Source organism: Grammomys surdaster, unplaced genomic scaffold (assembly GCF_004785775.1).
Source record: "Grammomys surdaster isolate TR1022 unplaced genomic scaffold, NIH_TR_1.0 126121, whole genome shotgun sequence".
Taxonomy (NCBI): Eukaryota; Metazoa; Chordata; class Mammalia; order Rodentia; family Muridae; genus Grammomys; species Grammomys surdaster.
The window spans coordinates 4,181,856-4,193,967 of record NW_021620929.1 but is presented as its reverse complement, the minus strand read 5'-3'; the positions used below and the strand labels follow the sequence as shown (position 1 = coordinate 4,193,967).

Below are 12,112 nucleotides of genomic sequence, written 5' to 3'. Positions count from 1 at the left end.
TGTCTGTGTCTGTGTCTGTGTCTGTGTCTGTGTCTGTGTCTGTGTCTGTGTCTGTGTCTGTGTCTGTGTCTGTGTCTGTGTCTGTGTCTGTGTCTGTGTCTCTGTGTGTTTTACTCTGCCCTAGACAGCTCTTTCTTGCTATTCTAAAAACTCTCTGGTTGAGACAGCTCTCTCTGTTAGTAAAAATTTGAAAATCTCTCTAGATAGCTCATGGGTTGTCTGACCAAAGTCAGAAAAACTGCTGTAAAAAATTCTTGGATCTTCCTAACAAGTCAAAAATCCTGTTAGAAAAAAAGTTCTAAAAGTAATTATTGGGTTTTCTGATCAAAATAAGAAAGCCAGAAAATTTTTTTAAAAAGCTGTCTTCACTCCTCAGACAGCCAGCTCTCTAAGTAATTCTTGGGCAAGGTCAGAAATCCTCTTAGAAAAGATTCTAAAAGAGCTGTGTTTGCTTTCCACGGATTTTCTGACTAAAATCAGAAATCCTGCTAGAAAAATTCTTGAAGAGCTGTTTGCTCTCCAGAGATCTCCAGAAAGCTCACCTCTTCTTGCTAGAGAAAAATTCTAAAGAACTGCTATTTCTTTCTGCTAGCTCAACTCATGAAGACCAAAAGGCCCAGTTTTTTTTAATTTACATATCAATTATTTATTCCAGGTTCCTTTTTGGTTATCCTATGAACAGCATCTCACAGCTCAGTCCTTTGATTCTTAGGAAAGGGACAGCAAGTACACTTTTCTGTTTTCTTTTTTTTTTTTTAACATTGCAAAAGAATTCAGAGATTTGCTTACCTTTGTAAACTTATCCCAGTGAGACCTTGTCCAGAGATCACCATTCTGACCACACCTGGACCTAAATTAACTCTGTCCCAGGTTGAACTCAGGAATCTTCCAGCATTTGTAAGGATAAACCAACCAACCAACCAACCAACAACCAACCAACCAACCAACCAACCAACAAACAAACAAAAACCTTAGCTATGTGGGATCTTGCCTTATGCTCACCACTCCCTGAATCTCTTTATCTCCTTCCTTGGTATCTTTTTGACAGTTGGCTCACAGTGCCGCTGCCTCTGTTCCTTTAGATCTGCGAAGTTCCTTATATAATTCATATTGTATCCTTACATTTTTGCTTAGTTGAGAAATTATATATTTTCAAATTCATACTTTTTAGAGTTCTTTTCCATAGCCTTAAGGGCTGTCCTGAAGGTCCTAGCATCTACCATGTTGCTGAGACATTTGCCACACCTTCACCTCCCAGACTCATGCTGTCTCTGATTATCATGGAGTCGTTATTCTTTGCAGGGACATGAAACTATGTACATTATTATACAAATAAGCCTTCTGGACAAAGCAGACATAGACACTCCTGGAGGACCATGCCTGCTGGTCCTTACCAAGGCCATGGTAGCACTCCTGAGTTCAGCACCCAATCAGTTCACCAGTGTTAAAGACAAGGATAGGGGGCATTGACAAAGGAGAAATTGTATCTCTTAGCTCCTGCTTGACTTTTCAACCTGCCCCACAGGATCAGATATATATCTGTCAGTTTTTGAAAGTCAACAGAAAATATCAAGGGTAAGTACTTTATAAGAGAAATGAAGCTTTCACAATCTGAACTGCAGATTTCAGACTTAATAGATATAATATTTACATGTATGTGCATGCATGTGTGTGTGTGCAAACGTGTGCATGCATGTGCAAATGTGTGTGCGTGTGTGCGTGTGTGCATGTGTGTGTGTGTTATGCTGGTGGTGACTGAGAATTGTCCCTATAGACTTTCAGACTTTATAGATGTAATATTTATATATATATATATGTGCATGCATGTGTGTGTGTACAAACATATGTGTGCTGTGCATACATGTGTGTTGTGCTGGTGGTGATTGATAATTGTCCCCATAGACTCATGTATTAAAATGCTTGGTTCCCAGGTAGTGGAACTGTTTAGGAAGGATTAGGAAGTATGGCCCTGTTGGAGGAGGTGTGTCGCTAGGGGTAGGCTTTGAAGTTTCAAAAGCCCATGCTAATCTCAGTTAACTCTCCTGTCTCACGCTTGTGGATCAGATATAAGTGATCCCCTTCTGCTCCAGCCCTGTGTCTGTCTTCCTGCCTACTTTCATGGTCCCAGCCAAGGTGATCATGGATGGTACTATGCTCTTGAACTGTGAACCCTAAATTAGTTGCTTTCTTTGCAAGTTGCCTTGGTCATGATGTCTTTCAACAGCAACAGAAAAGTTACTAAGTCATGAGTATTAAACACATACACACATTCTCCTGGCTTTGATCTTCTGGCAAAGCCTGATACAGCTGCTTACTGTAAATGCTGCTGCTGTGGAGTGCTGTCCTCCGAACCTTCCAGCTCTTACCAGGGTCACTAGAGCAGCTGTGACTATCCTCAAGAGACCCTCAAGATTTGGCCTGTTGGCAAGGGAGTGTGAGGGGAGTCATTAGAACCTCTTCTGGGATTTTAGTCGCTCCTTTCTGAGTATCTCTGGCCACTGCATGTAACTCTGTCCCACGTATACACAGTCGCATAGTCTGAGAGGTGACAGAGTATATGAATGATGGGTTAAAGAAAGAAGAGACTACACCAGTGCAGCTACGGGGGAAGTTCTCATCCTGGTTGGGGTGAGACATTTTAATGATGTGGTTGGTTTGGGGTTCACCCATGCTCCTGTAACTAACCCTTCAGTTGTGTTCTTATAAGCAAGTACAACAAACTTTTTGGTTTTCCAACCTAAACTTGAGAGAAATCATTACTATGGTATGTCATTAGTGCCCTATCTGAGGTTACTAGAGGGATTCACGTATTCCTAGGAAAAATTCACGTAACAGATACACCCAACTTGTGCTGTCAGAAACTGAAAAGCCAATACATTAAAATGAGAGAAAATTGGTATTTTGTGAGAGCTGTCAGTGGTGATTTTTGCCTAGTTCTTCCTAATGTGTCTGGGGCAGGACAAGAAAGAGGCTGAAGGAAATGGTAATGAAGAAAGAAAATTCAAGGAGACATAGATCATCGTTAAGGGAGCCCTGAGAGACATTTTCCTTTTCAATAGAATCTATTCCAAGAACAAACTTCAGGTTTTGTGAGGAAACATCTGTCTAAGCCATCCTGGCTGCCTCTTCCCCAGCCCACGCTTGCTGGTGCTGAGGGTGCCCTTGGCCTCCTGGTCTGCTTGAGTAGTGTAAGAGGGGAGTCTCCTGAGTGCTCATCGGATTCCAGTTGGGTCCGTGGCACAGAAAGGATGCTAATTAAAGTGACCCGACCTCTTGCGTGTCACCCACTGAGCACAGGTTCTTCTCTAATCCTCACGAAAAGCACGTGGAGGGGGTACTCCTATCCCATCTTCCTGATGAAGAACCCGAATCACAAAGAAATGAAGATCAGCCCTCAAAGCTCATGCCTAGTCACTAACGGGGTTCAGAAGTCAGGGGGACTCTACCCTTGTGGTCTGGGTTGGCTTTAAGTACCTGTCCGCTTTGTAGCCACTTGCCTGGGGAAGACACAAATGAGGGTGGTCTCCAAGTTTTGCTGTTAGTCTTCTAGCCCTTGGCAAAAATAGTGTGCCCCTGCTGGAGAAGAAGGGGGAGGAGGGGGTGGGAACCCAGAGGAGGGGAAGGCGGACCTTGAGAGAGAGAGAGTTTAAAAAGAGGAAGGAAGTGGGGCCCTGCAAGGCGCCTAACCACCCCAGCCAACTTCTTCACTAGAGAACAGGAGTCTCTCAAGGCTCCGGTCTAGCCATGGCCCCCTGGCGCAAAACTGACAAGGAGCGGCACGGAGTGGGTAGGTGTGGGCACTGGGTCTGCGCTGGAGAGGAGGGCAGGTGGCTGGAGGGCCGCATGCAGGTAGATGTGACGGGACCTGCATCATGGGATGAGGGCAGGGCGTTCCATGCTAACTTATGGTCTGGGACACAGTGCTTCTCTCTGCTGCAGTCGCTGGGTTGAAGGAGAAAATGAAGGCAGAGAAAGTGTATCCTTGCCTTCAGCCTCTCCCAAGTGCTCACTCACATCCTTAAGAAGACGTTTCCCTGTTGTCCCTTTGCCTTTCAGCCCTGTGTGCCAGGCTTTGCTTTGCACGGAGCACTCTCCATTAGCCAATCTTCTAGCTATCATGGCTCCTTCTCCCATCTCCAAAGTGGTCTCGTTTGCTGGTTTGCTCTGCCCGTTTGCTCTGAGTCAGGTGATCCCTGATCTATCTGCTCTAATATCTCAGGTACTCAGTTTGGAGCCAGGCCAAAGCCAATGGGATCTTTCACTAGAGCTTTTGAGAGAACGGGTCCTGTCAAATTATCTGAGGATCGCCGAGAAAACAGCCTCATCAGCTTCAGCCATCTAAGCTCCCAGAAGCCTCTGCTTCAAATTGGGGACGGAAGTGGTAGCCGGGGGAAGGGAGGTGTCAGGTAGTGTGACTCTAAGTGGCACCAGTGATGCAATCCTGACAACTCTAAGTGAGAATTTAAAGGTTGATTGGGGGATTTCCACACTGCCAGATTGCAGACCTCCCCAAGAGAGGATACTTCACTAGGCCAGGCCGGAGGCAACTCAGAGATGGCGTGATAGACGCAGGTGTGTGTGTGTGTGTGTGTGTGTGTGTGTGTGTGTGTGTGTGTGTGTTCCTGAGCCACAGTTTGAGAGTGGCTACTTTAGGGGTTCTCAGATCTATCCGTTCACAGGCAAGCATTTGGCACTTTGAAGCACTTTGAGATGAAAAGTCCCCACCAGAGAACAGACAAATCATATCCACGAGGGGTCTCATGTTCTCCATCTATAAAATGGAAAGTTTGAACTAGACTCAGTAAAGCCTCCTTTAAAATGTCAAAGCTTCCCTAACTCTGGCCTTTCCAGCTGGGGTATCCTGCTAGCAATCTACACACGAACAGAGGGACCATGAAAAGGGCATGAGGTGTGGGCGGGGCAACCCTTGTATTCTAGAGCATTAAAGCTGGCCTGGAGAAGTGAGCTCAGAAAGAAAGGGCTCTTAAATCTGTGAGAAGAGGCAATGGTGTAGTGAGGGGTAAATGGAAGCCACACCTAGACCACACCCCACACTCTATAACAGGTATTATAACACTTTCCTACTTCACAGCATTCTATTGTCAAGGAGGCTGGAGATGGTGGGCACAAGGGTTTCGAGGGAGTCGAAAGGCTAGAGAAATATGAGGAGTTAAGATGGCTGGACTGTCTCTGGGTGCCTTTCCATTTGGCTCATTCTTTAGAACGGGTGTCCTTAGCCTCATTGAAAGGGGTGTTGATGTTTCTTGTTAAAGCCCCTTTGACAACAGAACCAGGTACATCCTTAGCCACCTTGAGGTTTACTGGGCAGCAGGCAATCCCCTACCAGGTTATTTCCCATTCCTGCTAGAACCAGACTCCATCGGAGCTCTAGAGAAAGCCTGGGGTAGAAGCACAGTGGACTCCTCCCGGGCAAGGCAGTGTGCTCCTCCCCAAGGCACAGCTTCTGCCTTGGGGAGTTTAGAGAAGATTAGAAGTTTGGGTTGTGAAGTCAAACTTAAATTCAAATCTAGAGTTGTTTCTTCATCTGTAATGGGGTGGAGATGATGATGATGGTGGTGGAAGGTCTGATGATATTGTTCTGGGGACAACCTGGAGCCATCATTGTAAATCACCTGGAAAGACTCTTGGCCAAAATGAAGGGACTTACTTTAAAAATGAACAACTACAGAATCAAGATAGACACAAAAGGATGGTCCCAATGCCAATTTCGGAGCAGTTGCTTCTACCGAGAGGTTTAAGCTTATATGACCACTTCTCGTCTTTGACTTCGGAACATCTTTGTGAGAGTGTGTTATTATTCCCACTTTATAGGTGAAGACCCCAGGTAATAATGAAGCTGGCTCTTACATTGCGCTGCCCTCAGACTCTAGACTTCAGTACTGTAGACATTTTTCGCTATCTCAGGAGGGCCCTTGAAGGAGGATGCCATGGGTACAAGTAGAAAGCATGTGAGCAGCAATTGGATGGAGCAATTAGTTTTAGTAGGTGTTTGTAGAGGAAACGCCGGGAGGAGGAGGCTGCTTATAGTTAGAGTTGGAGGGGCTTGAGTGGACTTCCTTCTGTTTCTGGTTCTATGACTTTTTGAGTAGGAATAGCGTATATAAGAAGCCAATGAAATCATTTGAGATACGGACAGGGATTGGACATAGACTAGCAGGGTGGTGGATAATAATTCTGCATGTCTCTAGCTGCCTACTTAGTAGGTCCAACCCAAGTCTGCTTAAAATTAGCATAACCTTTGGCAATTGCAATCTCCATCCTCTCTGTGTGAGACTGGCCAGTGATGACCTTCTCCTTGGAAGAAGTGTGGAAAGGGATGGAGAAAGGAGGCAGGAAGAGAAAACGGTGAGAGTTGGGCTTAAGTTTATTAAGGGTGAAAGCAAACATTGGAAATAGTGGATTGGTTGAGGTACACCTGCATCTTGCTCCTCACAAAATCCATAGAACATTGGCTCCAAGGTGGACTTGACTGAATAACATTTATTCCCCGTTAGTTTCTCTCTTGTATTTACCAGCCACAGTTGGCTGCCCTTGGAGGCCTCCACCCAGAAATGCTGTGAGTTGGAGAGATAGAGCAATACCTTCCATGTTGCTTCCTTGGCATGTACACTCTTGTCTCTTGATCCGGGCTGTCTACAGAAGCTCCACCCACCAGGTCCTATTTTGCAGCCATCAGGACTGATAAAGGGAACATGGAATACCTGGTCTTTCCCTTTAAGAACACTTTTCTGAAGCTATACTTCACATTTCCTCTTAGAACCTTATGGGCTAAAACCTAATCACATGACCAAACCTACCTGCAAGAAGAACTGGGAAATGTAGTCTGTATTAGAGTCAGCCATGTACCTAGCTAATATTTAGTAATTCCACTCTTTCTTTCCATGTTTCTGGAATCTAAGAGCCCAAGATCAACCTGCCTGGAAGGATGGTTTCTTCTGTGGCCTCTAGTTGATTGGCAGATGGTCATCTCATTGCCTTTTTCCCTGGTTGGTCCTCTCAACAACTGCGTCTTTGGCGTCTCCTTGTCTGCTCACAAGAACAGTGCTCAGAATGGGTTACAGCCTCCCCCAAGGGCTTCCGTTTCCTTTATTTATCTCTTCAAAGTGCTTGCTGCAAATATGGTTCTATTCCAAGATAGTAGGGTTTCGGAATTTAGCCTTTACATTTTAAGGAGACATAGTTAAGTCCACAACAGATCATGTATGGTCTCTGCGACGGTGACCAGGGACTGTAAGTCAGTCCTCAAGGCACAAGTCTTCAGATTGAGAAATACAGTGAAAAAAATGGAATGATATTTCCTCTAAAGTGGGGCCCTTAAGTAAATTTGTATGGAGCCTCACTTATGCTCAGAGGGAAGGAAAGAAAATCTCCTTTCTTTCCCTATCTTGGCTGGTGCCCTGTAATTTATACAAATAAAGAACAGGTTAAGGACAAAAAAATAAGCAGAAGGTTATTAGAGTGTACATCATGCTAATGCCTGGGGCACCACACCCTTATATGGCAGCTTAACCAGGGAGAAAAAAGCCAAGTGCCAGGATAAAAGCAATGGGTATGGACTTTCAGCAAAGGCTGACTCAGGGAAGGGCTCAATCAATCCATCTTGGAGTTCACTTCCTGTGGTTTGCATGGCCACAGAATGTGTCTTCGAGGGAGGATTTATGGTTTTCCTGTTTTTAGAACTAACCAATTTTTTTGTCAGATAAGAGGTGATCCTCCAAAGCTTCTCTGTGTAGCTCTCAAGTTTCGCTCTCTTCTAGCTTAAAAAAAAAAAAAAGACTGGAAGAGTGGAGTGTTTTGAGGTGTCCTAGTTTAATCCTTTAAAGGTGGGATGTTTGTCCTTTACAGCTTGTCTCCAGCTTGAGTTTTTGAGGGCTCAGGAATGATCTTTCCTGAGCCTCTTTTTCAAGTGCTGGCAATGGCTGGTATTTGGAGTGTTTCTTGGTTTGTAAGTATGCCTCCTTCATCTTCACCCAGCATCTCCTCCATATCAGTATGCCCCTACTTTTCCCTTTTCAATGAGAACACTGAGTTCTATTGGATTAGAGGTAACCCTAATGATCCCATTTGAACTTGATTACTTCTGGAAAGTCAGTGTGTTGACATGGGTTCACGTTCTCGGATACTGGGAATCAGGACACTGAGAATCAGGACACTGAGGTCACTCTGTTTCTAAAGGGTGGGGGCAAGATCAAAGTCATGGCAGGCATGTTCTTTTGTATCACAGTGAGAAGGATATGGAAGGACTCTTGTCTACTTTCTAGTTCAGGGATTTGGAGATGCTTACAGCTCAGAACCTTGGACAGAGCTAGTTTATGTTGGAGTTTTATTGTATGCTGGGCTCTTATTATCAGGGACAATATTTATTCAAATATTTCATTTTAGATGTGTGTGGTGCATGGCAAGTGGGCAACCTTGAAAACCAACGCCTCCTCTCCTAGCTTCCCAGCCTCTCTAAATACCTCAGCTATCCTCTCCGGACTATCCTCGGCACCTCCCTCTGAGTCCATCACTTGTTTTTAACTTTGATATTTTCAATCACCCCACTATGACCCCTGCTTGAAAGCCGTATGGTTTCAGTCATCTGTGTTTCAAGAGGGAAGATCCAGAGTGGAGACTCAATTTACCTTTTCAAGATGACCACACATAAAACGGGCCATGATTTTGAGACTTTGAGACAGAGCAAGGGGATCTGTACATGAGAGGTAGGGGTTGATTGAAGAGAAAAAAGAAGGGTAAAATAATGTAATTGTATTTTAATTTAACTCTATTTACTCATTTTCTCACTCACTAGTTCATGCTTCCATTATTTCTTGCATAGTTGTTGGTTATCTCCCAAGTCCCAGGCATCGTGTTGGTCACCAAGGCTACTAGAATTAGCCCTAAATGGGTCCTACCCTTTGGGAGCTTATATTGTGGTAATGAAGACAAATCAATCAACAAGCATACGGATAGAAACTGTGCAGTGTCCTGCTGAAATAAATGAATTCTTATCCATGGAAGAACGAATTATGGAGAAGGACGGGTCTTAACATGGTTCATCTGCAGGTCCCTGAGCAGTGGGAACAGAATTCTAAGGGAAACGCTTGGAGGCATCCTGGGACACCTGTCTTTGGAGGAGAGGCCAACCGTGTCTTTGGACCTGTCCCAAGATATTCATCTGGTGCAACAAAACACAGGGGTTGAAAGCTTAAGTTCCTTCCCGGTGCTAATTTTTTGGTGCAGGGACTCTTCCTTTGTGATGTGTCAACAACTTGGGGGTCATTTAGACAATACCCTGTGGGTTGGTTGATTAAGTCCATGTAAAGACCTACTACCCAGATATATGGGAACCTCATGAGTCAATATCCAGCTTGGCTCCAACCATCATGTCTAGGTCTGAAGGAGCTCTGGTTGAAAGATACATTTTCCAAACTCAGCTTTCTCCTGAGTTCAGCATCCTCATGGGTTTGTTGTCTCTTGAGACAGGAAGTGTGGTGCCATAATGTTCTGCTTATTTCTGGACTGGCTGCTTCTTTTAAAGCTTGCTGATCTTTAATTGTTGATAGTGCATGAGTGCCACAGCCTGTGTTCTGTAGCATATATTGAACAAATCGGGGTGATGTTTGCCATTGGCACCCAACTCTAGAAGGATCTGGGTATAGACACCTCAAATGTTACCTCTAATAGGCACTACCTCCCTCCCTCTTTCCTTCTCTCCCCTCCTTCCCTCCTTCCTTCCCTGCTTCCTTCCTTCCCTCCCTTCTTTCCTCTCTCCTTCCCTCCCTCCCTTTTTCCCTCCCTCCTTCCTTTCTTCCCTCTATCTTTCCCTTCTGTAATGGGTATGAGTTGAAGAGCAGTCAGGCTGAGTCACCGAGCTGCTGAAGATGTCCTGGTTTTTGTTCTTAGAGAAGTACATCCTTTGTCTCCCTGCCCCAACAAGGACAAGGCAGCTTCCGCACTGGTTTAATTCACAGTGGCAGAAACTGGTCCTGGAGGAGCGGGATGTGACTAACATATGGATGGATACTGTCACAGATGTCTCTCCAGCAACTGCTCAGAGAATTTAGAGCTCTGACAACACACGGCTGCTGTTAGGTCATGGGTCGCACTATAGGAAAGAAAGAGAGGGTTCTAGTTTCATTGTAACATGAGGGTAGAGGGTGGAAGGTGGAAGGCAGAGGGTGACTTGTGGTGAGGCAGATCCTGAGACACCCTCACTGACGTGATCAGCCATTATAGAGTAAAAATACCGGTTTCAGCCAAATGCTGTGGGTTTACCTGGTGTCCGTTACTTTTCTATTGCTCTGAAGAGACATTATGACAAAATGATTTGTAAAAGAATACAATTAATCTGGGGCTCATAGTTCCAGAGGATTAGAATCCACGATTGTCACAACAACAGGAACATGTCACAGCACAGGAACATGGCAGAAGGCAGTCAGGCATGGTGCTGGGGCAGTAGTTAAAAGAGTTTGATTTTGATCGATAAGTTGGAAGGAGGGAGGGAGGGAGGGAGGGAGGGAGGGAGGGAGAGAGAGAGAGAGAGAGAGAGAGAGAGAGAGAGAGAGAGAGCGAGCGCAACTGGGATTGGTATGGGCTTTTGAAACCTCAATGCACACCCCCACACCCCCAGCACACCTCCTCCAGCAGGGCCATACTTCCTGATCCTTTCCATACCTTCCTACTAACTGGGCACCAAGCATTCAAATGTATGAACCTCCAGGGTCCATTCTCATTCAAACCACCACACCTGGCAAGTGAGATTTTGTGTTCGCTTCACTGGCTGCAGCAGTAAGGGAGTTTCCTAAGGGAGGAATATTCTGATTGTAAAGCAGAGGCAATGCAAATAAATGTCTCAAGGAGGAAGCTGTGTGGGGGCCAGCGGCTGGATTAGGGGTGGAAGTGTAAGAATGGAATGTGTGGGAGGTGGTCATAGGGAGTAATGACTTCTGTGTATTGTGGAGACTCTATTCTTGATGGAAATGTGGGATGAGGTATTTCAGGGGTTGGGGCAGAGTAGTGAAATGCCACATCTGATACTCAGGCTGGCAGTTTCATGGGATGTGAGAAGGGAGGTAAGCGTCCTAGTGGAGAGGCTGGTGAGACAGCTGCTGCAGTGACCTAGATAGGAGGTGGCAGTGGCTCACCCTCGAGGGTGGCTGCAGATGTGCGAACATGGACCTCACTTCTGGACGTTATAATATAGGTGGGGCAAGTGGGTGTGAGAGGCAGAGAGGTGTCTGGGATGGTCCTAAGGCTTCTGACATGAGCGGCTGGAAGAGCCAGAACAGCATGCGGGATTTCTCGGCTCGTTCGTGATCTAAGTTGTCACCGGCCTCCCTTTAAACAGTGAATCACCTCTCCCTTCCATAGCATGACACATCTAGACAGATCTGTGTTTCTGTGTGCAAACCTCACCAGTGCCCTGGAGGAGGATGCGTTTACCTTTACAGGTGAGGAAGCTGAGAGATGTTCTCAGCCCATTTTAGGTTCTTTTGAAATCTCACCCCAGTCCTTCTGTCTTGTCATTTTTCTCCGGCACAGTGCTCTACTTCCTATTGCTATAACGGAACACCACAGACCGGGTAATTGTTTAAGAATAGAAGTTGATTGAGCTCATGTTTTTGGAGGCTGGGAAGTCTGAGAACTTGGTATGGGCATCTTCTCGGCATTTGCTGAGGGTTCTTGCAGCTTACAGACATGTCGGAGGGTACCACATGCTCTGCATCACGTGTGCACTGACTCAAGTCTTTGTTTTGTTTAAAGTAACTCATGCCACCTTAGGGTCTACACTCATGATGTCATCAAATCCTAATGCAAGGACTTGGGAATTACGTTTCTAATCCACCATCTTTCGAGGGACACATTGTGTCTGAATTAGTAAGCATATATTACCTTTCCCAGTAGATGGTCCACTGTCTGAGGCAAGAACTCCATTGGGAATCCAGTCTGAGTCCACCCAGCATGAGAGTAATAAGAACATGGAAGGGCAGAGAATCTAATTGTTTAACAGTGAGAGTCCAGATGAAGCTGCAGGCCCATCTTTCCAGAAAGGAGATATATATATATATATATATATATATATATATATACACACACACACACACACACG

At 45.3% G+C, this 12,112-nt stretch overlaps 1 protein-coding gene and 1 non-coding gene across 2 annotated transcripts in view; one reads left to right on the top strand and one right to left on the bottom strand.

The window, feature by feature from the left end:
* Nucleotides 1–456: 456 nt before the first annotated feature.
* On the bottom strand, nt 457–520 carry LOC114611780. Its single transcript, XR_003709889.1, has one exon. It is a non-coding gene; the product is annotated as a U7 small nuclear RNA (small nuclear RNA).
* Nucleotides 521–3,662: 3,142 nt separating this feature from the next.
* Dock2 (dedicator of cytokinesis 2) overlaps nt 3,663–12,112 on the top strand; it is a 414,603-nt gene continuing 406,153 nt past the window's right edge. Inside the window, exon 1 of the mRNA XM_028756478.1 lies at nt 3,663–3,787. Within this exon, the coding sequence (XP_028612311.1) occupies nt 3,745–3,787 (43 nt within the window). The 5' untranslated portion in view covers nt 3,663–3,744. The remainder of the gene's footprint in view (nt 3,788–12,112) is intronic.